Source organism: Spinacia oleracea, chromosome 4 (genome assembly GCF_020520425.1).
Source record: "Spinacia oleracea cultivar Varoflay chromosome 4, BTI_SOV_V1, whole genome shotgun sequence".
In the NCBI taxonomy this organism is placed as follows: domain Eukaryota; kingdom Viridiplantae; phylum Streptophyta; class Magnoliopsida; order Caryophyllales; family Amaranthaceae; genus Spinacia; species Spinacia oleracea.
In genome coordinates, this window is record NC_079490.1 from 28,809,716 (window position 1) to 28,837,680 (window position 27,965).

Consider the following 27,965-nt stretch of genomic DNA (forward strand, 5'->3'; position numbering starts at 1 on the left):
TAATTTGTGAAGATCGTACTGCCTGCAGGAATCTATCATCGTGCTTGTTTAGATTTAACAACTGCATTAAGGTATTGATTTATCTAATTATCTTCATGAAGTTTCTCTTTTTCCTCTTTTGAATGTCTGAGGCCTGCTCATAGGAAGTCATAATTTCTGTATCTTTGGTAATTGAGAAGTATTCTAAATGCAAGAGCACCATTTCCTAATAAGAGTAATAACACTTCAAAAGTGTGCAAGTAAAAGCTAATGAATCTTGTTTTAAGAAGATATACAATTAGAGTACATGACCACAAATTTATGTCCTTTATTGCAAATGAGTTGAGCTAACTCGAGTTTTGTGCTGTTAGAGCATTGCTTTTTTGTGCAATGTTGTTTTGAGCTAAACCCAGTTTTTCTCACTTGGTTTGAACATGCTTCATGTTCCAATGAGTTTGCATATGAGCAACTCTAACAATTAGTTTGTCTACTGTTGAGGGCCGTGTCATTTTGGTATTTTATATTAACGCAGTATCTATGTGTGCTGCTAGGGAGGGTGGCAGTAGGGGTTGACTTCTGTGTACTTGTGCAGGCATGTATGTCTATATATTCCTTTGTGATGGTGTTAATAGAATTGTCTGTGTAGCAGATGTAAGGAAATTTTGGAATTAGTCTGTTATTGCTTAGTTTTTCCTCATGTTGACAAGATCACCTTTGGTCTGCAGTGATAAGGCTTTCTTTGTTGACCTATTTGTGCGGGCATCAAATGTACCAGCTATAAAGATGTATGAAAAGGTAAGGCTCTTTTGACTTTTTTATGTTCTTTTTTCTTATGCTTTCTCTGTATTAGACTGAAATGCAGTTCATGGAGATTCTAAACAAATTGATTTTTCTGTATAATGTATAAGGACAATAGTTAGTTCTACTGGTCTTCTTTCTATAGCTTACACTCACAATTACATTTATGAGATGCCTCGGCCTACTCAAGCTACGGCTGATTTATTCTTGTTTTTCAATGATTCGTTAAGGATATATGGCCTGAATATATCTTTGGCTTTGAAATAAAGTTTTATATAGTATACACAAAAGGTCTTGGAGTCAAAGGTAAATTGTTGAAAATGATTGTGCTAATCATGTTGTGAATCAGTCAACAATAGTTATGGCTGTGATGTCTCAAGCCATCGATTATGACATACACCGCAAACCATAGTTATGTACTATGAAGGTTCATGCATACAACTCTAGTTTGAAAGTAAGATAATATTTGTTATGATGGTGTTTGTCAGAATGAGCTGATATGGAATAGCTTTGGTTATTACTGTTTTGTTTGATTTTATCTGTCATTTATGTTACTGTATTAGTCTATTCTCATTTGTTTTCTTAGAATAAGTTGCAAAAACAATCCAAACTAATTCATTATTGGTTAAGAAAGCTGCGCTCCTTTTTATTATTCCCCCAAAAGGCTGTGGACAATCATATGCCTCTTGCTGTCAAGAATCGTACCGTTGAGTAGATTCGTGGACTGGGACTTGTGTAAATGATCTGAAGTCTGAACTATTGCTTTAGTGTTAGATGACTTAGATCATTTATGATCTGCTTGAGATCACCAGCAGTATGGTTTAGTGTTAGATCCGACTTCAAGATTGCTTTTTTGGTGGCATGCAACTATTTAGAAGCCAGGAGAGGAAATTCAAGGGAGGTGAAAACGAGAGTGAGGGGTAGATCATATTGGAGGAGACAGAAGAAAGAGGAGGGCTAATTAAGAGATAGCATAACAGGGGAGGTGCACATAGGGAAGGTGGCATTAGGTTTCTATAATATGGGGTAGGAGTGTTTTTGTCCCTTTCTTTTAATATTTGGGAGTAGCAAAATAGTCATGTACGAATGCGTCGTAGCACATTTCGATCAGAGATACTAGCAACCGACTTGCATTCGTCACCAAGGCGATGCGCTTGCTAAAACTTCCGACTTGAACTTTGACACAGATCTAAATTCTACGACTGTGAGACCAGTTGATTAATATGCTTAGTTTTAAGTTTCTAAGACTTATTCTAACTACTTATACACATTTAAGGCTTGTTTGGTCGTTATAGGACATATTTAGGCTAAAATGACATTTTCGCTCCAAACTATGAACTAAAGAATCTAAGGACTCATTTTAAACTTACTAAATGTTTTATATGGTTAGTTTTGACTTTCTAGAACTCATTCCAATCCATTTATGCATATTTAAGGCTCATTGTGTCGTTATAGGTCATATTTAGGCTAAAGTGCCATTTTCGCTCCCAACTTTGAACTTAAGAACCTAATGACTCATTTTAAACTTATTATATGATAAATATGCTTAGTTTTAAGTTTCTAAGACTTATTGTAATCTATTTATGCACATTTAATGCTTGTTTTATCGTTATAGGTCATATTTAGGATAAAATAAGGCATTTTCGATCCCAACTTTAAAATAAAGAACCTAAGGACTTATTTTAAACTTATTACATGTTTAATATGCTTAGTTTTAAGTTTCTAAGACTTATTCTAACTACTTACACACATTTAAGGCTTGTTTGGTCGTTATAGGACATATTTAGGCTAAAATGACATTTTCGTTCCCAACTATGAACCAAAGAACCTAAGGACTCATTTTAAACTTACTAAATGTTTTATATGCTTATTTTTAACTTTCTAGGACTCATTCCAATCCATTTATGCACATTTAAGGCTCATTGTGTCGTTTTAGGTCATATTTAGGCTAAAATGACATTTTCGCTCCCAACTTTGAACTTAAGAACCTAAGGACTCATTTTTAAATTATTATATGATTAATAAGCTTAGTTTTGAGTTTCTAGGACTTATTCTAATCTACTTATACCCATTTAATGCTTGTTTGATCGTTATAGGTCATATCTAGGCTAAAATAAGGCATTTTCGCTCCCAACTTTAAAATAAAGAACCTAAGGACTCATTTAAAACTTATTACATGTTTAATATGCATAATTTTAACGATCTAAGACTCGTTCCAATCTATTTATGCACCTATAGGCTCATTGGGTCGTTATAGGTCATATTTAGGCTAAAATGACATTTTCGCTCCAAACTATGAACTAAAGAACCTAAGGACTCATTTTAGACTATTAGGACATTGTCATTAGTTTCTTGAATGTTAAAATGTGATATTTAATTTGTATTTAATCTAATGTTTAATTTAAATTTCTGTTTTTGTAAAGGTCTACACTCCGAGGATTGCGCCTTATGCAAGGAATTTGATGTGGTTCGTGAGCAATGGGCTAAGTTTTTTACCAACAAGTATTTATTATTGGCTTTAGCGCGCTTGATCGAGTTGGTTTAGTTTTTATAGAATAAATTTTATATTAAAATGTATGTTTATGTTGAAATTGGAACATATATTTAAATGTAATATGTGCACTTTGGTTTTGGGATATATAGTATACAAAACTCCAGTTGTTGTTTTTATATTTGTTATACAGGTTGCGTTATTCTATTATTGTTTTGACAGGTTTCTATATTTGGTGCAAGGCACTCTAGGTATCCCTAAACAAAATTAGAATTTTCCCGCCAAAAGTGCTTTGTTGCAGCGTACATATATATTGTACGCTGCAACAAGGGAAAAAAATTTCGCAAAATTTCAGACTTGTTGCAGCGTACAAATAAATGTACGCTGCAACAAGTTCAGACTTGTTGCAGGCCCCCCAGTTGCAGCATACGATGTACGCTGCAACAGGGGTCTAAAAGCCCGCTGCAATAAGGGTTTTTTCTACTAGTGAGTCAAGAGTAAGCTGTGGATTAATATAATTAATTCCACTTGAACTGATGCGGCCTCTAGTCAGGCATTCAGCTCACTTGATCTCACTGAATTATTAACTTGTTAATTAATATTGAACCGCATTTATTAGACTTAATATTATATGCATACTTGGACCAAGGGCACTATTTCCTTCAAACAGCACTCAAAAGTGGGGGCTTCAGGCCCAAATACCTTTCAAAGTTCAAGAAAAAATGTTCTTCAACACTAGGCATGCATGGCTCCAGCATCAAGGGCCACCCCAATATGGCACCAAATTCCTCAGGGAGGGGACATACCTCATTATTTCCAAAGAGGAAGACATGATGATTCGGGTCCCAAGCCTCCAGAGCAGCAAGAATGAAGTGCAAGTCCAATTTTACAAACCGAAAAGAGACGAGCACCCCAAGATGCATGCCATCAGGCTCCCTTTTCTCCAACTTGCCTAGCGAACCAAGCCACGAGTTCAAGGCACTTTCAAAAGACACAGCCATATCTTCTTTTCTTTTTGAGAGGAAGCAGTATGCAATGATAGCAGGGAAGGATTGATGCAAGAAATGATCCAACAAGCTCCCTATTTATACAAAAGTCGGCTTGCACGACAGCTCACAGGCGCCAGGCGCCAAGCCTGCGCCAGGCGCAGGGGCCTGCATCTAAGAACGAGGCCACCGTCCTCTCTTATGACTCTGAGTACACACTCTTTAGTGTTTCGGACAGCAGAGTACAACCTCCATTATTCAAGATTCCAGAGCCGCAAGCCGCGCAATTTCAAGCAGTCCGGATCAACGCTTCGGGCAGATTTCGGGTCGATTTTTCAAATTCAAGCATTTTAGTCCTAGATCGGCGTCCTAAGTCGAGTCTGCATATGCATAAGCAAGAGTTGAATATACTTTGACTTGCGCTTTTCCTAACCAAAAAACCTCAGTCAAAGTGGGGGCTTATAGTGGGTACATACACCCAAAAAATGGGCAAATGTTTTCAAAATTTTTCGCAAAATTGTCATGCATGCATATAGCTACAAAATTTCAAGGAACACACAACGTATACAAGCGTTCAAACATACAAAAGCCAATCTTCAAATTTTACAAACCAATTCAAGTTCAAAACCATACAAACCATACAAAAATTCAAGTTTCAATCCATACAAACACAATACAACCAGCCTATACAAAATCAACCCAGGCAAGCTGGAACTCGCTACCATGCAGGGTCAGTCTGAGTCATCATCAGCGGTGATGTCAACCACAGGCCCCTTGTCCCTGTTACGCCTCCTAAGGCGCTCCAGCTCCTGATCCAGCTCCGTCCCAGTGGTACTAGCATCCTGCTCCGAGATACGAAGTGTGCTAGTGGAGGGATGAACTCCCTGCTGAGGAGAGGAATACTGATAAGGCGGCGGCATCGGCATATACGGATACGACCCATACATCTGAGCCTGGCGCATCCGATCCATCTCCGCATAGCAAGCCCATGGACCTGCACCCCAAGGTTGAGGACCACTTCCTCCAAAGTAATAGCCGGAAGGAGGAACAAAGGGCCGTGAACCGCTAGCACCTCCGAATGAATGCCTGGTGGGGTCAACATGTACAAAAGGGGAAGCTCCCCACTCAACATCAGAGTGCCTCTGATGAGCACCAGCACCGGACCCCTGTCCCAGCTCAAAGCTTGGTCCCTCTTGTCTCAAAGACGTCTCCGCCTGAGGCTCCCTGTCAACAGAGTCCCTACGGTCTCGATGGCGCTCCTATACAAGATACAATTTCAAGAATCAATTTCCCAAGTTGGAATTTCCAGTATACAAGTTTCAAAATCAAGTGAGGTACCTCTCTGTTCCGGCCAGAAAGCTTCCGGGTCAGCTTGGCGCACTGCCTCTACCAAGAATCAAGCAAGTGCATCCAGCGACGCACTCTCGCCCGAGGCGCCTGCATACAAAATTCAAGATCAATTTCCAAATACAAGTTACAAAAGGTTTCAAAAATGCAACAGTACTTACAGGGGCGTAATGCTCAGGTACAACATCATTTGATTTCCGGTGCGGAGGAGAAGCCCAAGGAATGGTCTCCACCACCTCTTCCCCGTCCGAGTTCTCATAGCGGAGGATCCTATCAGCATGAGGAATGTCCTCAGGATCAACCTCCTCCTCCTACATACAATCATACAATCATGCAATCATTCAATCAATACAAAAATGCAAAAATATAAGAATACAAGAATACAAGGTTCAAAAGCTCACCGACAGTACGAAGCGTACGGGTGGAGCCAGCCTCCTCAGGAAGTCGTCATAGCTCCCCTTCTTGTGTACAAAATCCCTCCAAGAGCGACAAATAGCCTCGCCCCTAGCCTCCGCATATAGCTGGGCCAACTCTTCATCCAACGCCAGCATGTACTTCGGCGGATCCTTGGGGACAAGTCTATCCCCTGAATTGTGTTGAAGGGACACTCGCTCTCCCAGATACCACATATGGCGGTACAGCCCGGGAAGCAAAACCCGCCGCCCAGACAGGAATTGGGCACGAGCAACGGAGACAGGTACAATCGCATTGGCAAAAGGACGCCATACCACCTACAAAGCAGACAACTCAGGCAACAGTACAAATACAAATACAAGAAAGCAAAACAGTACAAAAGACTACCCCATCAGCAGGCAAAACTCTCCAAGCTCTGCGAGAAGCCGCCAGGGACGCACCAACGCGCACCGCTCCTATCCAAGAGGCAGCATACGGGTAAGCCGCATCTCTAGTACGCTCCGACGCCAAAGTCGGAAAGTGCTCATAGATCCAAATCTTTCAAGGAACAAACAAAACATCAGTCAAGTTCAAGATACAAGCATACAAATACAAAGTACAAAGTACAAGAAGTCTCGAATACCTCTAGCACGCTCCACAGAGCAGCCATGCTCGGGTCACTCCCCAGTGCAGTCCGGGAGGCCCGCCCCATTTCATACAAAAGGTGGCTATATGCCAAACCACCCCAGTTATAACTCGGAACAGCTCTCAAGTCCCTCAGAGCGAACAAGAAGCTAATATGCACCCGACTGTTCCTACTCGGGGCAATCACTCTGCTAACCAAGACAAGGAGGAAGAGCCTAACCCTCTGCTCCGCGGACACACCCTCCCCACAGATAGCATCCACAAGCACCGTCACAGAACCGTGGGAGTCGTCCTCTGACAAATCAACAACAGGGCCGAGCAAGTCCCTGGCAGCGGCCGAGCGCCACGTTAGCTCAGAATCGAAGGTCACATTCCTCACGGAAAAAGGAAGACCTGTAATCATAGCAAACTCAAGAGGGGTATCAGTGATCTCCCCCCATGCCATGTGGAAAGTGTTGGTGGTATCCCACCACAGCTCTAACAAAGCCCACAAACAGTTCTTAATCCCCGTTCTCCTCGGGGAACCTCCCATGGTACGCCAGAAATCGGCCAGGCCCATCTGAGACCAAATCCCCATAGCCTCCTCATCAGCATGGAGAACCTTAAAGGCCCTCTGAACCTCCACCAAGGACCAGTAAGTACAAAACGGCTTTCCGTCGGCCTACAGGTGAACGAGTTAGCTCAAGACCTATACAAATACAAAGTACAAATTCGAAACACAGTACGAAACTCACCATGCCAGCGCGAGGCCGCTGAGACAAGTGCCAATCTGGCCGAAACACCAGGTCGGAAGGAGTCCAACCAGCACCAGGGAAAGCAGGCGCATCTTGGGGAACCATACCCCCACCTGGCGCATTCATCCGAAGCATCTTCCTCAGCAGCTCGAACCACAGACGACTCAGCGAGCTTTCTCCGAGTGTGACGAGGCATACTAAATTAAGTAGCATACAAAGAGTCAAAATTCTAAACTGGGGGCTATCTTATACTAGCCTAAACAAAGTCAAAAAAAAAATTCAAAACAAAATCCCCAGTGGACCTCTAATTCAAGGTACAAGTTCTACACCAACGCCTAGGCTACCCACGCCGAAGCAGGTATTCAAATTTCTACACCAGCGCCTAGGCTATCCACGCCGAAGCAGGTATTCAAGTTCTACATCAACGCCTAGGCTATCCGTGCCGAAGCAGATACAAGTTCAAAAATTCAAAAGTACAAGTTCCAACAGTTCAAGTTCAAGTGTCTATCAAACAGTTTTCTACAAGATTCAAGAAACTTAAGCATACAAGCATGATTTCAAAGTACGAGAAAATCAAAACTACGTGCAATCCTAGAGTTATTTCATAAACAAAAACATGAAAAACTTACATGGACAAGGCAAGAACAAGACCAAGGGGAGAAGCTAATCGACCTTTGAGAGGAAAGAAGCAAGAGTTTCAAGTGAATGTGCCTCAAAATGGCACGGCAAGGGGGCACTTAAAAAGTGTAGCCCAGCGCCAGGCACCGCACCAGCGCCTAGCGCTGACCTGCTGCATGCGCAGGTCTGCAGCGCGCGCGGTCTCCCGTGCTGATTGCACGTCCTTTGCTGCTACGGTCTTCCGCACCAAGCATCAAACGTCGCATCGAACCATCCATCGAAAATACGGGTATACACCTGTATCTCCAAGTACAAACAGATGCATATTTCAAGAATACAAAGTCCAAAAAATACAACGACTCAGGTGCCCAACTCCCAACGGAACCAAGCTCCGGGAAAGTCAGTCGAAATTCAAAATTTTAAGGGCCAGTAAAAAGCTCTTATCCCCAGGAAAGAACAGCCCAACAGATTAACCCCGGGTGTCAAAGTTCAAAATTCAAAATTCAAAAATTCAAATTTTCGATGCCAAGCTCCGTCCTAAACTGAAGGCGGAAAAGTACAAGTACAAATCGGAGTCATCACCAACCGCACCGAGGTAGACTCTATCCTTTTTCTAACGCCTGTTTTGTGCAGGTACCGGCGTACAAAGAGTGGTCTCGATTGCAGAACATCTTGACCATTCTCCGTCCCTTTCGAAATACTTTGACTTGCGCTTTCCTAATCGAACGCTCAGTCAAAGTGGGGGCTTCTATAGACACCTAATTTGTGTCTCCCCTTTGGGATGATGACGATACCATTATCCTTGTTAGGAGATTGGAGTAACTCCAGGCGGAAATCCCAATTGCTAAGAACACCTCCGAAATTCAAAGTCCAAAATCCAATCCCCGAGACCATTCCCCTCCCGGAACTCGGTACAAAATACAACTTCCAAAATCCAATTTCAAAATCCAAGTTCAATCTCAACTAGTGGACCATCCCATTGGTCTTACTAGGCCTTTTCCACTCAAAATCATATAAGGCAAGTCAAATTCGGGCGCCGACCCACAAAACCGAGCATGCGGGGCCCCGTCCCGTAAAACCGGAATTCAAAAACCCGAGAAAGGTTTGTTTTTAGACGCAAATTCAAGCCTTAACCTCCAAGCAAACACTACGTGCCAAACATCGTACTATTCATACGAAGGGACACCCATACAAGACAAATCAAGGACAGTATCTTTTCGTCGTTTTTGGCGGCATTCAGCCCACGTCAGCAGCGCCCAGCGCTGGCCTGGCGCTAGGCGCTGTCGTGTGCTGGCGTTTTGCACCATTTCCCTCCTATAAATACCCCTCATTTCCTTCGAAAAAAGGGGAGCACAACACATACAACGTCGTAATTTCGACATTACTCCTCACAATACAAACTTCAAAACTCTTCAAAACACATACAAAAGTCCTAAATTCAAGAGCAATTGGGAGCTCGAGACTAAGCTTAACTAGGTAAATCTGAATCCCATTTCAATCAATCATGCTATTTTGATTTCAAATGATTAGCAAGTTGGCGTTTTTTGCCATAAAAAAAACACCACTTGCAACAATCATACATGCTTTTACAAAAATACAAACTTTTTCAAAATACAAAATACAAATTTTCAAGATTCAAGCATGTTCAAAGTTGTTTGCATTCATCTCTTTGAACTAGAATCACCTTCAAGTGTGGAGTAATCTAAGATGACACCTTTTAGCATTTAAAGGTTTAGTCTTTTAAGATTCAAAACTCCATTTTTCAATATACAAGTTCAAGTCTTCAAATTTCAATATACAAGTTCAAGTTTTCGAATTTCAATCATTTCAAGTTCAAGATTCAATCTTTTCAAGTTCAAACCTTTTAATATTCAAGCTTTCAATTTCAAGTTCAATATGCAAAATCTAGGACATTTGGGTTGAGCAACCTCTCCCAAGTTGAGATTTTTGGCTTTGAATTCGTGTCGGGCGCACTTATTTTTAAGGAGCCGCTTGGCGTTCGAATCTCATGTGCCCAAGTACAATTTTCAATATCGCAATTTCAATATCGCACTTTCAATACCGCAATTTCAATACCGCAATTTCAATACCGCAATTTCAATACCGCAATTTCAATATCGCACTTTCAATTCCGCACCTTTACTTGCCTAGTCCATTTCTAGGCAATGTGGACCTACTCCCTAGTTTTTTTCTAGGGGGTCTTGTATTTACTAATTTCGCACTTTATTTAGTATTGTGATGTTGCTTTATGTGCTTTATCGCTTTCACCACCAACATGCTAAATACAACAAAATACAAAGATTACATCACGCTTAACGAAGATATTTTTGGACAAACCGGCCTTAGGTTCCTTAAATCAATCTTTAAAGCAAAGTGACCACCGTACAATTAGAAATTCTATTTTGTTCTAATTTTCAAACCCACATAGTCTAATCTTAGGGTTTATTTTCGAAACGATGTTGTGCCAACGTACTTGAATATTTCTAAAGCTCGCCGAATAAGCATTTTCGTTCCCGAGCCCGGATCTCACCCATCCGTTTCAAGGATTCAAGGCCTTATCCAAAAATAGAGTCATTGTGCAGTCTTCCCAAACGAGACCTAAAATAAGTTTGGTGGCGACTCCTTCGAGGTGCAAAAACAATTCAACGGTTCTCTAAACGAACCGCCGCGTGCCAACCCCCCATTGTAGGAAACGGGAAAAGATCAAAAAACCCCCTACAATGCTTAAATTAGCTTTTAATTATAAGGATAGGCTGTACAGTTCGATGGTCTTGCTGTTTCAGATCTGATTGAGGGATCTCTGAATTATTACGCAAAATTGGGTTTATTTTTTTGTCAAATTTTTTTAATTTAAGGGGTTTTGGACGATGAATATTACTTTGTTAGGGGTTAATATCAGTTTTGTAGATGTATACTGGGATGAACTATAGTGGGTTATCAATGTTTTGTTTTATTTCAGGAATTGACATGTTTTACCTCGACCGTAATGTGCGAAGGATTGATTAGTATGTGGATTGCATTCAAAATTGGATTTGAGGAGTGATTGAACACTGTTAGTTTGTACCGTCCAATAAAAAACTAATCTTTGGCTTTAACTTAGTCTTGATAGTGAAGTTGTTGTTTCTAGGATATGATATATATTAGGCTACCGGCTTGCTTTATTGAGTTTGCTATTTTTTTATTTACGTTTGTGACAAATGATAATGCTTACTAAGGTTTTTTTTTATGGGTTTTCAGGCAACTAAGTTATACTGTTTCGTGCGCAAGACTCCTGTTTGTGGAGAACTGGAGAATGCATATTCTTCCTTGAACACCGAATTGTGTGGTAATTATTTCACATTTATGGCTTATACCTTGCATATAAAAGAATACTACATCATCTTCTTCTATCCTTTCCTTGCATGTGAATTGTGCATTGTCTCATAAGTGTAAATTTTTTTTAAGATAACTTTGAAGGAAATAATGCCCTTGGTCTAAGTATGCATTCAATGCTAAGTCTAATAAATGCGGTTCAGTATTAATTAATTATACAAGTTAATAATTCAGTGAGATCAAGTGACCTGTATGCCTAGCTAGAGGCCGCTTCAGTTCAAGTGGAATTAATAATATTAATCCACAGCTTACTCTTGACTGAACCCATAGGGTCACACAAATAGTACGTGAACGGATCAAGTATTTAAGTGAATTAAATACTCCATTTATGGATATTCAGAATCGACGGATCTCGGTTCCAGTGGGAGCTGAAATCGTCAAAAGGCAAATTATGAATACTCCGGAAACGATGATATTGCTGGAAACGGAAATATGGATCGTATCGGAAATATAAATATTATCCAAGTCGTAAATGTTACCAGAAACAGAAACATGGTACGTATCGGAAAATATTTTTGGAAATGGAAATATTGCCAGAATCGGAAATATTGCGGAAACGGAAATATTGTCGAAATCGAAAATATTATTGGAATCGGAAAATTATCCTGGAATCGGAAATATTAAATATTTGTTCGAAACAGAAATTAATTCCGGAATCGGAAATATTAAATATTGTTCGAATCGGAAATGAATTCCGAAATCGGAAAATTAATCGAAAGCGCGTCGTACGAAATAAACATAGGACGAGCTTGCTAGACGGCCCAACACGAAGCCAGGCCTGCGCCTAGCAAGCCCATGCGCGCAAGGCAACACAGCAAGCCAAGGCACGCAGGCCCAGCCAAGCAGCGCGCAAGGCCAGGCCCAGCGCGCAAGGCAACTGGCGCGCCCAAGGCAATGGGCTGTGCAGCGCTGTGGGCCGAGCTGCTCCGTGCGCGCGCGCGTCTAGCGCCCCTCGTGGCTGTGCGTGCGTGTGTGCGTTGAGTTCGTGCATACGTCAAATCCTTAAGCAATTAGGATTAGATTAAAGATTAAATTTCCTAAAGTTACTAGAGTTAGTTGTTTAATTAAACAATAACTTATTAGTTTTAATTAATGTCTAATTCTAATATGATTAGATTAATTGAAACCTAGTAGACTTCTAATTCCATTATTCCAACCCTATAAATATATGATGGAATTCACAATTTATAAACACCCAATTCAAGTATTCATATAGTTTTAAGGTTAAAACTAAGATAATAATTTGTCACAATTATATTCGAATAACTTAAAACCTTAGGTTGAGTTCTAGTTAATTAAATCTAAGGCGGATCCGAACGTGTTGTGGACTATCTACGGAGGGACTACACTTGGAGTCCTAAACTTGTTCTTGTTTGGTTCGGGAGCAGCTAGGGAGGGCACGCTACAAATGTACGCATCCTAAATTATGCTAATTGTTATGTGGCAATTAATTTGGATTCCTGGCTTTATGGTTTTTTCGCATGAAATATATATGCTTTATATGTATCATAACCTAACAAACTTGAATCGTATTTTAAGGATTCTCTCATTGTTTAGTAACTAGCCTATCAGAGGTAGGTAAACATAGAATGTATTGAATTGGCCTTCTGGAAAAGGTGATTTTCTCTGAGAAATTTCTGAGAATTTCACTATCCAGTCCTTTGCTAATGCCGCTACATTTAAGTGACACTAATTATTTTTGTATAGTGTTGTATGATGCAAACAAAGATAGAAATTCTATAATTTGCATCACTTGTGAAACATGGTTTTAATTCTTAATCCAAACAGAGCCAAAGCCATATTTAAATCATGTTTTTCACTCTGTTCCGAATTTCCCTTTGGAATACTCATATTTCCATGTAATTAGCTACATTAAAGTAGTTATTGGCGTGATGCTACACTTTCCTGACTATGGGCTTTGATAAATTTCTTTCATCAAAGCTTCACTTATAATGTAGAGGCAAGGGAAGAAATTTATTTTCAAAGTGACTATGAGTAAGAGCAGGAATGCTATTTTACATCTATGCTACACAAATCCCATAGAAGAATGCCAGAAATGCTAACTGATAAATCAACATGCTATCCGATAAAATAAGGAGGCATTCATTCAAAAGACCAAAACTCAACATGTGATGGTTTATAAATGAAATTTTGTGATCTTAAAATTCAATGCATATTTGAGTCAGTGGATAGCGTGAGGCAAGGAATGATCACTTAGACAATTTACATAAACATCTACTCTTAATACTTTGTATTATGATGGCAATGATATCTATAATACTCCTGATACATTCCATAGAACAATCCACTCATTGTAAAAATTATAATCCATACAATATGGAATGAAATTACTTATCAAAGATCAACTTTTAAAATAAGTGCATGCTTACAGAAAAATAGAGAATCGCAGAGAAATAGAGAGAATCTAGAAAGCCATATCATATTGAGATGGAGAATGGCATATTAAGGAAGAATACCGACATGTCTACACAATACAGTAAGATTTGACAGTAAAAAAAACTGAAATTTCTGTCAATTTATCATCATCATCACGAGTCTCTTTCTGTCAATTTATCATCATTATCACACAATACAATGATCTCTATGAATTGACCCAGTATTAATTGGTGTTTTTGTGGATGATTTGCAAGTACGTACAAGTATATGCAAGAGCTATGGAGGAAGAATTGAAACAATCCGATGTGATGAGGTTCATACAAAGAGTCAGGTGCTGGGAGTATCGTCCGCTTCCTTCCATTATCCGCGTCACTCTCCCTACTCGCCCTGACATTACAAGGCCAAGCAGGTTTATCCCTTTTCTTTTTTAGTTAAATTATTAAGTTTTCCTGTGATTTTTTTTTTATGTTTGGTTTGATTGAATTTCCGATGCTTTTTTGTGTGGATCTTTTGTGTTTTAGTGGGTTAATATTATTTTGTATTGGATGCGTGTTTGTTTTTCATAGTTGATTTGAAATGTGGTATTTTAGCTGATTATTGAGTGGAAAAAAGATGTGATTTGAAGGAAATGTAACTATCTTAAGGTTGGATTTGTGTCGAACATAACTTGATTTGTGCTGTAAATAATGAATTTGAAGTGGGTAAAGAAGAGGAGACGTTCTTAATACTAATACATCATTGATTACTTTTAATTTGAGTGTTGAGGTAAATTTAAAGGATTGATTTTTTTCCTCAGTGGCTACTTTGTCTTAGAAATAAGGATTTTTTTGTTGAATGGTGCGGTGCACACTGAGTTGTCTTACAGCTGCATTTCAAATAAAACCAGTAATCTTTTTGGTGATTGGGAAGGTGCATTGTGAGAACTCCTAATATTTACGCTTCGTCTTTGATGAGTTATGTTGTTTATATTTGTTGAGAGCATTGTTATTTTCATGCTTGAGCTGGCATTGATTATGATTTAAAAGCTACAATAGGTGTCCGCGAGGATGGAATCATGACTCTCGATCTTTTTTATTGATTGTTTGCTAAAAAAGAACAACCAGCCTTAGCGAGGATGGATTTACAGGCTACAATAGGTCCTCTAAAACACATATTATGCGAAAAACTTGCATGATGGCTGGTGCATTATTTGTACAATCTGAAATGGCCGATTTCCGTTAGTGGTGATAGATTATATTTATATAATCTAAATATACACTGGCATAGAGCTGGGAGTGATGGCGGGTTGTTCTTTTAGTCTTTGTTACATGACTTTTAAGTGATGGCGGGTTGAAAACATGTACCTTTGCAACTCTTAAATTTACAGGGCATCAGATAAATTAGATTAGTCAAAACTGATCAAATTTTGTGTGAACTCTAAGAATTTACATAATAAATGGCTTATTGTTTGGATTCTGTTGTGTAGAACCCAAGAGTCATCTAAAAGTGTATTTATCTAGAGAGGCATAAAGTTGAAAGACGACATATAATTCAAAAGAGAAATATATAATATTATAATGGCATAGAGTTGAAAGATGTCATTTAATTCAAAAGAGAAAAATATAGTCTGGCATGTAGTTGAAATTTGAAAGACTTGTTTTTTCTAATATGGGGTTTAAATTCTACTATTTTCTAATTAATGTAGGCTACAGAGACCCGAGTATCGATCTTTGTTTTGAGAGCGAGGATCGTCTTACGAGATCTCCTAATTAAGGTATCAATTTATTTCTCTTTTCTATTGTTATTTGTAATTTAATCGATGGTAGCTTAGCTACTAAAACTTCAAAATTATATCCGACCACCCTACATAGGTGCTTCTATTTTCTCACGATGACCTCCATATAAGTGTTCTTCTTGCTCCATATTAGCTACTTTAGATTGATACCTTGAAAGAAAAGCTACAAAAAACTATACACTATCGAACTTTGGCCCTTTGATTTCTAAATACAACACCTGGGTACTACAAGTCTACAACGTAGATTTGGCTTCGAATAGTTTTATCTACAATTATTGTCATGACGTTTTTTCTTGTGTTTTTAGCGAGTGTACATAGGCTTCAAGCTTTACATTAGACTTCTTTTGCAGAACTAATAATCACTAAAGCTCATGCGACATATAAATAAATGAGTAACCTTCATAGCTTGTTACTCAATCTGATTTGTGTACTTTCTCTAACTTACTTTTTGATTTTCTTTGACTTCTTTTCAGAACTAATCTGATTTATTTTCAGTCAGACTTCTTTTCACTAATCTAATTTGTGTACTTTTCAGTCATGTGTAACCAAATGGTTTCATGTGTGACTTACCTCTTGATTTTCTTTGGCTTTACAGAAAAAATGGGTATTGATGTTTACACGGCTAGATGTGCACTCTTAATGATATGCATTCTTCTTATAAGACTTGATATCGAAGGTGGATGCTTGGCTGATATCCGACCCCAATACATTTCAGCCCAACACATTTTGCCCATTGCACCTAGAGGACGAAGATGTAAGAGTTGTGATAGGGTGCTTCCTAGAGCAACACCGTGTTTTTGCTCTTTTTTGTGTTGTTGGAATGAGCAAGTTAGAAAGGAATATGAAAAGGAAACTATATTATATTTGTATCATTGTATGTATTGACTTATGATGTCATATTTAAGAAAACCACAAGTTTTCCTTTCTTTACTCTGTAACCTTTGGTTTCTATATGACGATTTAAATATTTTTATTAGTTCTCGTGTTTTATTTAATATTTTATAAGATAGTTTTGTATTTCTTGGAGGAACAACTAGTAACTAAAAATAAGCCCACGACCTTGTTTTTTATTTTTCAATTTTCATTTTAGGAAAGCAAACCTTGATGCATTAGCATCAGCCATCAGGTCTTGTACGTAGCAATATGGTGTGACATTGTGGCGTGTTCACGTTAGTAATTAAGCACTTCTTCCGTCCCTAAAAGATTGTCCCATTACAATTTGTTAATTTTCATTAGTCTGTAAGAAATAATATAGTTATGTGTGATCTTGTTAAATTCTTTCAATACATACTAGTTTGTGCCCGTGCATTAGCACGGGATATTTATTATTGTGTCAGTTGTTCTTAATAGTAATTAGATTTAATGATATATTTTGAACTTTCTTATTATAATAGAGTTATGCACGTGTTACGTGTTAGAGATTTTATGTGGACACTTTATAATCCTAATGAAATTATGTCTCTTATCAAAAAAATTGCATCGGAATGTATATTCATATTGTCTATGCACATTATGCTTACTTGAAATTTCATATGAACAACATGACTTTAATCCTAATATAATCATATGGTTATAACATATATAAGAGATTATATATAAAACAAAATTATTGATATACGGAGTACATGATATATTTTGCAAAAGATTAAGAAATAACATTATTTTACAGGGGCTATTAAGAGCAAGTTTTATTTTATTTTTATTGCTTAAGCAATTTAAATATTGATTGATTGGAGGAAAGTTAGATAATTTCGATGAACATCAAACTTCTCAAAAGTTTGCCTTGAAAAGGGATAAATTATTGGTAACTATAAAGCTCATGAAATGAGTTTGTCCACGACAATTGTTAATTATAAAGTTCATGCTAATTGTACATCCTAATATTACATGACAATGAATATCTCTTTTTCTGAAAACAGAAGAAAAGACTCAGCGAGTATACGAAAGAACTAAAAGTCAAAATTTAAAACTAAACAATAATTTATTAACCAATGTTTGTGATTGTATAATCTAAAATTCACTTTTAATAAATTCATCAAATGTAAACTCTGATTTTTCCCATGGTTTAAGAGAATCTAATGGTAAAAAAATAATCAAGTAAAAAATTGTTATAACAGATGCAAAGAAAGATTAAACAACGTAAATAAAGAACGCAGAGATTTAACGTGGTTCACTAACAATGTGTTAGCTATGTCCACATGCAAAGAGGAGAAAAGTTTTAATGATCTTGAGGAGTATAGATTACAGAATACAACTAGGTTATGACCTAAAGACTTTATATAGTACTCTCTAGACAGATGCGGAAAAAGCCCAGAAAATGGGCCCAAAACAAATAACCCTAGGTCAGCGAGATCCCCGTGTTGGGGCGTTGCAGTAAGGGGCTTGACCGATTCAAGGCATTATTCTAACAAAAATAATCAAACAAGGTACGCATATGCAAGGGGAAAATGTGTGCATGGTGTATGTACTGGGGTGTACCTTAGATGTGTTAGACACACTTAGGTATACGGTTCCATTTTGTCTAATTCACATTTTCTCAAATAAATTTTAAAATTTTGATTTTTCTCTCTAGAAAAACATGTAGCATTGTAAATTAATTTCGTACATATTTATTCATTTTATTTTTTATAGTCTTCCTGATATTTGTTTAGGTTTATTTTGGAAATTATATTATTTCTTCCTTATTCTTGATGTTTTAGGCTTATTTTGGAAACTTTGAATTTAATTAAGTTAGATCGTCACCATTTAAGATACTTTATCCTTATTTCCTTGCTTGATTGCTGCATGATTGAGTGATTGCTTATTTAATGGGTTTGACGTGGCATATGATGTGGCATAGGTTTGCTCACCTCACATAGCCCACCACTTTGCTTTAATTATATAAATTTTTGGAATATCAAGTTTTTATAACTTTTATGCGTGTAGAACTAGAGATATTTATGTTTTAAGTCTAGTGTTGGAAACTGTGAAAAGTCAAATGAGGCAATCTTTTAGGGACAGAGGGAGTATGTGGTAATTCGACGTGCCCATAAGCATAGTTAATAAGAAAAACGTGGGGGATTATGTTATATAAATGCCGGCTGGAGTAGTGTTGGTCCATCTTCATTGAGATCTATTGGATGTAATAGGTCGCTGATTCGAGGATTGTTGGCAACAATTTTTAGTAATTTATATGCGAGTATTCAACAATTCGCTATAATTTTAATAATTTTTTTCTTTTCATTCATTATGTTTTTTTTCTCTTTCATTTCTTCTTTGATTTAAAAAAAAAATCCTTATTTTATTTTTATTCAAAAAGTAAGGACTCATATTCACCAATTCCACCATCCTTTGTCCGCCATTTTCACCTCCTCACCGAAGAAACTCACAGTGGCTTCCTCCTTGCCACTTTCGCTTCTCAGCCACCACAGTTCCATGTCTCTTTTTTCCCCCCCTATCTCATGCTCTCACAGCCACACCTTAGAAATCCAACCAAAAGCACCGCCACAAATTGATGGATTTTATACTATCGCTTCTCAAAACTAGCGAAATTTGGTCCATCTTCTCTCTCCTCCGTGAATTCAACAATTTTCTTTGAGAAATAATTGCAGGAAATTCATATGAGTATGAACATTTGATTTTCTATTTTTTTTCTCTTAAATAAAAGGGGAAAACCCATAAAAATATGGGTTTACAAGTTATTTATGGTTTACCTGCAAATCACAAGGCGTTGATTCACGCTTAATCTTTCTCGGAATCCCTAAAGTGTAAAATACATTTTTTACCTTAGAGATGTGATTTGAAGATTATAGGTATAAATTGTAATTCGTCATTAAGAAAAAAAGAAATCATGTTATTTGGGAGGTTAAAATGAAATAAAATTGAGATGTGAGGAGGAGGGAAGGGGAGTCGTAGAGATGAGGATGAGGAGAGAGAAAATGATGGAGGTAGGTAAAAGACTCAAAGGTGGGGGATGGGTATGAGATTTGTATTTCATGGAGGAGAGATCATAGAAGGTAACATCTGATCTTGATCAGGTTAACTCCTACATTCAGGCAGTGAGCATCGAATAAGCCAATTGACACTATCCAAAAAATGCGCTTTAGCGACTTCATACGTCTGTTTACAGCAAACTGCGCTTTAGCGACTTCATACGTCTGTTTATGGGGTGATAGCTATAATAGGAATTTTAGGCAACAAAGTCTCTATCTATTTGTGCATCAAGTTCGAAGAATATCTCAATCTATAATGAAGAGATGATAGTAGCTCGTTGTTTTATAGGCTTTATCATATTCAGTCGGAAGAGTTAGGTAAGACTTTCAAAGTGACTCTCGACGAGAGAATCCAGGCTATTCAGGAAGAATCGCAGCAATTCCCCAATCCTAACGAAGTAGTTCCTCCAGAATCCAATGAACAACAACGATTACTTAGGGCCAACTTGAAAATTTGTGGAATCGTAGTAGAATCTTTACCAATGGCAAGATGTGCGCCTAAGTGCGAAAAAACAGTGCAAGCTTTGTTATGTCGAAACCTAAATGTTAAGTCAGCAACACTTCCAAATGCCACTTCTTCCCGCCGCACCCGTCTGCAGGACGATCTAGTCACAGGGTTTCACTTCTCAGTGAGTGAAAGATTTGTCCTCAGGTCTACGCTGAAAGCTTCTATAGTAGAACTCATTCGAGAAGGCTTGTCGGTCTTAAGAATGGTTTGGGTAGGAGGTTCTCTTAAGAATAAAGAAGAAAAATAGAATCTAATTCATGTTCATGCTAATTGAAGAGCGGATCCAATACCAAGACGAATTCTTTCTCAAGAAGTGGAGTAATTTCGAAATATTGGAATATCATGCCCCACAAAAAATAGACTTACCGACAAGAGAGAACGAGACTGACCCACCTAAGATAGAGAAAGCAAGAGTGAGTTCGGATTGGATAATGTTTTGGGATAACTTAAAAGTACATTGAAAAAGGATTTAGGAGGAAGTGTCCCGGTCCGGCGATGAATACAATTCAATCGAGCGGGATCCGAAGATCAATCAAATTGAATTGCCCGCCGAAAAGAAGGTATGGTTGTGCCTGAAGAAGGGCAGTCAGAAGAGTAGAAATATCCTGAGTTTAATTAGTCCCAACCTTACCACTACAAGTAGTCGGAGGAGTATAACACGGGAAGAGAGGTTGTTAAGGAAGAGCAGTCCTAGCACGACAAGCACAATAAAGAAGATCCGACATATATGACAAATCAAACTCGCTGGGGCATAATCATTAACGAAATGGAGAGAGATGTCTTTAAAACAAGCTGCATTGATTATGGATCACCTTCCACTTCTATCATCGGGACATACGCTAGCCTGATGAACGAAAAGATGCGCGAGCTCTCTGATGGACATGAAAGTGGAGGGTAAGAGGGGAGATTTGAAACAAGATGAGAATAGATCTCGGTCAGGACAAGAGCAGTCGTTCATGCGAATATGAGAGCGGATACATGAATTTGACCTTACTTTTTATTGGCAGGGTGTCGAAGTCCTATTAGGAGACAGTCGGGGGTAGAAAAAAGGCTAGGTTCTGAAGGATAAGAGGTTTTACACAAAGTCGATGAGATAACTACCCCGGGAAGGGACTCTTTAATATGCTCAATGCCTGCTGCTCTTAAAAGGTCAATCAATAATGAAGGCAAACTAAGTCCCCCTTTTTTTATCGCTTGCATTAGGATGAAAATGGGGGAATTAGTTTGTTGTTTGTGTGAAATCCGCTTGCTTTTGAAGCGGCTTTCATTCGACCAATCAGGCAGGCTCAACAGGAGATGGTGGCCATAAAAGCCAGAAGTGGATGCTGATTCTCTCTGAGTGCTAGTCGAGATTGCTAATTAACTAAGGAAGGGGCTTATCTGAATATCTTGTCTCTGCCTTGGGACTATTCTTTAAAGACGGACGACTTCTATCACGTCATTTGATTCCCTTAGGCGACTTTATGATTATATAATAAACGAATTCCATTTCATGGTGATGGTTCCTACTTGAAGTATATCTAAGCTCTTTCAATCACATAGGATAAATATAACTCGTTGCGCTTGAAGACCGAGACGGGCAGAGCCAGCTATAAGAACTCCGAGAAAAGCAAGTGCCCATAAAAAAGCATTCACTCACATACCTTTGCGCCTTACACAATGTTTAAGAGCGTACGTATGTAATCGCTTATTAGAAGATTTTGTTTACTTGCTTAAGCAAAGATTTTGGAAAGGAGGATCCTTTAGCTTTCATTCCGTCGAAATAATAAAAGGTCGTATTCGTTGGTACCTTACAAATATGTCTTTTGATCGATAAGCAACTAGGAGTTCTGGTTGCTGAAGTGGGTCTTTGATATTTCGCTTTATCTTAAACTCTCTGTCCCGGTATGTCTATCGAATGGTTTTTTTGAACATGGCTGCCCGTTGATATATAGGAATAAATTTACCTCGTCCAATTTACTTGCATGCTACAGAAAAGGTATGAAGTCGCTAAAATGAAGGTTTTGTTTACACGCTTATGCGAAGCTCTTGGAAAGTCAAGTTTCAGGAATTTCTCTTTCAGATTCTCAATCCGAGTCTGTCCAAAAGCTTTTAGATCCCTTATTCACTCTTCTGATACCTTTCTTTAGGGGACCAACAGAGAAAGAAAAGGTGACTATCAACTAAATGAAAGATCTGCTTCGTTGCACTACCTTAACTGAATCAAGACAAGCGCTTATTTCGTTCTTGCTTGCTTTCATTCTGTTATGAGAGAGAGCTGCTCTATGTCTATTCTCTTTAGACAAATGACTGTCCGCCTTTCCCTTCCCTCAAAAGAGAAATCGACTGCGAATCTTAGCAGCATCGCTTATTCCTCTAACTTTTTTTTTCAAATAAAAGATATTTTATTACCATTAAGCACTGAAAGTACAAACCACCATGGCCACAAAGAAACCTCAAAGTGCAAAGCTAAAGCATCAGTATGAAAGCGCCCCTACCTTCTAGGAAGGGCTAGATACTTCACCCATCATTTGCAGCTTATACAAAAAAAAAAAAAAACATCAACAACTGTTAGCTAAAATAAGTCACGCTTAATAACAATCTACGCTGACTTTCTGAAGCCCTACTTGAAACCTTAAAAAGAACCTCCTTGACAACAGCAGCTGGAGTCTTTAGCCTCTAATTAAACATCTCATCTCTTTGTCCGATTCTATTCCTATTTCCTGCTCGATAAGGGTCAGAACTTAATCCGTTCATTAGACCTCGAATGCGCTCTGACTCTTGGAGGAAGATCTGCTTGAGAGCATCAAATCGTTGCAGCTTTTGCTATTGGTCTACAAATCGTTGCAACCAATGTCCCGAAAGTAGCCTCCATCCTCTTTTGATTAGAATGAAGGGCTCTTAGGAATAAAAGTGGGCATGAATGGAGCTTCTAAGATTGTATTGACTGAAATTCTGTTATGGTCTAATTCGGATCGGTAAAAGGGGACCAGTTTTTGCAAAAGTTACATTCTTCTATGCAAAAAGAAGAATTAAAAAGAACAAAGAAGTTTGGATCCGACGCTGAGCACAAAAGAATGAAAAGGAATTTTGATTACTCCGTGACCTTATCGAAGAACAGAAGGAAGAGAAGAATCAAAAGGATAGAACTACCTACTCATTATTCGGAGGTCAATCATAGAACACTAAAAGATGTGGTATCTTATGGCCTAACATAGATCACATCCCTCACCACATAAGATTGAAAGATCCAAACCTTCCTCTTCGGAGCGGAAAGGGGCGTGGCCAAAACACATAAAGATCAGCGTAGTTGCTCATAGGGACATAACATATCTATCCGGATAGAGACAAGGACAGGGATCCATCTAGATAAAATATTGAACCGGTTTACTTTTTTTTCTTGATTCTGATTGATTTTTTTTACGACAAGTTTGAAATCTTTATGCAGGCGAGGTCAAATTCACTTAGAAGAACAAGTAAGGAAACTTTCTATTATTTCTAGGTCGGAGCGTAGACGGGCGAGCAGAGCCCAGGAAAGAGGGAAGCCCTCATAGAGCAGTCTTCTACTTCTAGTCGACTGCTGCCTTGAGAGAAGGTGGCCTCCCTCGGGAAACATGGCCCAATTTCTCTTGTTTCTTTTGATTTCAGGTTTCTTACAGAACGCAAAAAGGTGGGGAAGAAGCTAGCCGAACCCAGATAAGAAATTTTCGGCGTCTAGAGATCGTAAGTAACCCAGTGAATGCTCTCCAAGAAGGGCTTGGTTTGGAAGAAGGAAATGAAATATGAACAAACACGCTGGTCGTACGTAATAGATCGACTTTCATGCTAGTTCTTACTCCAACCAGCATGAAAGTTCCATTTCATTGAAGGACGACGTACCATGATACTTTCTGTTTTGTCGAGCTCGGCTGTGGTCTCTGGTTTGATGGTTGTACGTGTTAAAAATCCAGTGCATTCCGTTTTGTTTCCCATCCCAATCTTTCGCAACACTTCAGGTTTACTTATTTTGTTAGGTCTCGATTTTTCCGCCATGATCTTCCTAGTAGTTTATATAGGAGCTATAGCCGTTTCATTCCTATTCGTTGTTATTATGTTCCATATTCAAATAGCGGAGATTCACGAAGAAGTATTGCGCTATTTACCAGTGAGTGGTATTATTGGACTGATCTGTTGGTGCGAAATGTTATTTATTTTAGATAATGAAACCATTCCATTACTACAAACCCAAAGAAATATAACCTCTCTGAGATATACGGTTTATGCCGGAAAGGTACGAAGTTGGAGTAATTTGGAATCATTGGGCAATTACTTTATACTTACTATTTTGTCTGGTTTTTGGTTTCTAGTCTTATTTTGTTAGTAGCCATTTTTGGGGATATAGTACTGACTATGCATAGGACTACTAAGGTGAAAAGACATAATGTATTCCAACGAAACGCTATTGATTCTAGAAGGATTATAATGAAGAGGACGACTGACTTAAAGGAAATAATGCCCTTGCCCCGAGTATGAATTCAATGCTAAGTCTAATAAATGCGGTTCAGTATTAATTAATTATGCAAGTTAATAATTCAGTGAGATCAAGTGAACTGTATGCCTAGCTAGAGGCCGCTTCAGTTCAAGTGGAATTAATAATATTAATCCACAACTTACTCTTGACTGAACCCGTAGGGTCACACAAATAGTACGTGAACGGATCAAGTATTTAAGTGAATTAAATACTCCATTTATGGATATTCGGAATCGACGGATCTCGGTTCTAGTGGGAGCTGAAATCGTCAAAAGGCAAATTATGAATACTCCGGAAACGATGATGTTGCCGGAAACGGAAATATGGATCGTATCGGAAATATAAATATTATCCAAGTCGTAGATGTTACCGGAAACGGAAACATGGTACGTATCAGAAAATATTATCGGAAATGGAAATATTGTCGGAATTGGAAATATTGTCGGAAACGGAAATATTGTCGGAATCAGAAATATTATCGGAATCGGAAATAAATTCCGGAATCGGAAATATTAAATATTTGTTCGAAACGGAAATTAGTTTCGGAATCGAAAATATTAAATATTGTTCGAGTCGGAAATGAATTCTTGAATCAGAAAATAAATCGGAAGCGTGACGTACGAAATAAACATCGGACGAGGTTGCTAGACGCAAGGCCCAGCATGAAGCTAGGCCCATGCCTAGCGAAGCCCACGCGAAGGCAACACAGCAGCAGCAGCCCGCCTAGCAAGGCAGGCCAAGCCAAGCGCAAGGCAAGGCCAGGCCAAGCAGAGCAAGGCAAGTCCAGCAGCAGCAGCGCCCACGATGTGGGCCGCGTGGCTGCTTGCTGGACCGAGCTCCGCGCGCGCACAACAGCTCCTCGTTGGATGTTCGTGCGTGTCGTTGTGTTCGTGCATGTTTTGAATCCTTAGGCTTTTAGGATTTGTCCGATTAGATTATTTTCCTAAAACTACTAGAGTTAGTTGTTAAGCTAAACACTAAAATCAAAAGATTTAATTTAAGTCTAATTCTAATTGAATTAGATAAATTGAATCCTAGTAGGTTTCTAGTTCCGATAATCCTACCCTATAAATAGGTGATGGAAATCACAATTTATATACATCATATTCTCAAGTATTCATATAGTTTTAAGTTAAAACTAAGCTTAATAATTTGCCAAATAATTAAGTACGAATAACATAATACCTTAGGCCAAATTCTAGCTAATTGAATATAAGGAGGATCCGAACGTGCTGTGGACTATCTATGGAGGGACTACACTTGGAGTCCTAAACTTGTTCTTGTTCGGTTCGGGAGAAGCTAGGGAAGGCACGCTACACATGTATGTATCCTAAATTATGCTAATTTACTATGTGGCAATTAATTTGGATTCCTAGCTTTATGGTTTTTGCGCATGAAATATATGTTTTATATTTGTCATAACCTAACAGTGGTATCACGAGCCTCTAATTAATTCCATAATCAATTATAGTTAACATGATTAAATTTTATAAATTTGCAATGAATTAAAGGGGTGATTAATTTCGTTTTATGTAATTAATTGCAAATTCGTGCAATTATTTAATTATATGTTCGCAGGATTTTAGGCAGTTTAGTCAATAATGGTTGGAGTCGTATAATTTTGTAGTGAATTTCGCATATAAACGCCGAACCCAGAATTCCCAAATTCGAAGCCTAACTATGACTTTTCGGAGGTTTTAGTTTTTCGAACGCAAAATTTATAATTTTTAGGATGTTAAATTAAATATTTGCGATTCTTGTTTGTAAATCTTGAATCTATGATTGACCAACTGTATATGTTCAACATTTTTAATGCCTAAGCTTGTTAATTATACAACCTAATTTGTAATTTTAATTAATTTGTTGAAATTCGAATAATTTAGAATTTGATTTGATTTTCATAATTAATTAACAATTTAATTAGGAACCTATAAACCACCATAAATTTGTTAAAATTGAAATTTTTAAAAATTTTATGACCTAGATTTGAATCCATGAAAATAAATATAATCGGAAAATAATTTGAATAATAAATTTTCGATTTTTCGCCCAAAATTTATGAAATTAATATGATTTATTAATTCGTCGATAAATTTAAATAATAAAAGTTTTGATTTTTATAAAATCCGTTCACGAATCTTACACGCACGAAACAATGGACGCTAAGTGTTACCCTTAAGGGGTGTTGTATAGTGCGGGCATGCGACGACGAGCAAGGGAGCTCGTCGCCCATGCGATACGATGCAACGAGCAAGGGCGTGGCACACGCGTGCAAGGCAGCAGCCCTGCCTAGCTCTATGTGCTGTGAGCAGTGGGCGGGAGAGGCGAGGAAAGCAAGGCAGTGAGCACTCGTGTGCTGCGCGCGCGGGCAGCGTTAGCTGGCTCGTCCAGCAGCGTCGCCCAACCCATCGAGGGATGCCTCGACACAGCGGCGAGTGGGCTGCACGCAAGCGTGGCTTGCTCGGCTTGCTGCGTTTGCGCGTGGTCGCTCCGGCTTTGCGGTACGATCAGTCGAGTGGCAGCCCATTGGACGCTGCTGCTAGTTGGACTCGACGAGGCATGGGCGCGAGCCAATGGCCTTGTCTTGGCCAGATTAGTTCGTTTTAATTTTAATTTTGATTTTCGGTTGAAAAACGATTTTAATTAAATTTAAAATTCATAATTTAATTTTTTCTCGGAATTTAATTTTGAATAATTTAATTATTATAAATTTTATTTATACTAATTATTTTACTAAAATTAAAACCTTGATTAAATTTAAATTAATTAATTTAATCAACTGAAAATAAATTAAAGGATTTAAATAATAATTTATATGAGCTTTAAATTTTAATTAAATTTGTAAGTTTCCGGTTGGATTAGGAAATACAATTTTATGTTTAAAATTCGTAAAGCGTGTAAAATTCTGGGTTTTAGTTGGAGCGTTTTAGTCATAAACTCTTGATTAGGTCTACATTCCTTTAAGGTTAAAACCACTCGATTAGAATTAATAAGGATTGAATAATTTGTAGATTATTGGAAGCCTTGATTAATTGATGCAAATATTTATGTGATGCATAATATGTTCTACTAACCAGTTATGTGGCCATTCATTGATAAATGAATGGGTGAATGGTATATTGTAAATGTATTGTTTTGCAGCTTATGGAAAGTGACTAGTATGGCCCAAATAGGATAGAAAATATGGTCTGCGTACCATTAATTTGAATGTAAAATTGGTCTAAAGTACCAAAGTTTTATTGCTTTAAATATGGTTTTCGTACCATCAAATAGTTGTAATTAGTTTCAATTATAGCTTATCCTATTTGAAGAAAATGGCGCCTCCCATGGTGAAATTCAAGACGGAGTTTCCAATCCAATTTCAAGACGGACTTTGAAGTTGAAGCTTCAAGATGAAGTCGGGCCATACTAGATCACATTTATATCTTATTGATATGTGTGTTTTATATAGAGTTTTACCCCC

At 38.1% G+C, this 27,965-nt stretch overlaps 1 protein-coding gene, 1 long non-coding RNA gene and 1 pseudogene across 2 annotated transcripts; all 3 read left to right on the forward strand.

The window, feature by feature from the left end:
• The first annotated feature begins 229 nt into the window (after positions 1-229).
• Positions 230-3,447, forward strand: LOC130459877 (uncharacterized). The gene is made up of 2 exons (XR_008919588.1): positions 230-774; positions 3,201-3,447. It is a non-coding gene; the product is annotated as an uncharacterized lncRNA (long non-coding RNA).
• Positions 3,448-16,134: 12,687 nt separating this feature from the next.
• LOC130471418 (ATP synthase protein MI25-like) lies at positions 16,135-20,260 on the forward strand (annotated as a pseudogene).
• Positions 20,261-23,872: 3,612 nt separating this feature from the next.
• On the forward strand, positions 23,873-24,504 carry LOC110787815 (NADH-ubiquinone oxidoreductase chain 6). Its single transcript, XM_021992459.2, is given in 2 exon segments — positions 23,873-24,296; positions 24,299-24,504. Coding segments are annotated over 2 exon segments (630 nt in total).
• The last annotated feature ends 3,461 nt before the right edge of the window (positions 24,505-27,965 follow it).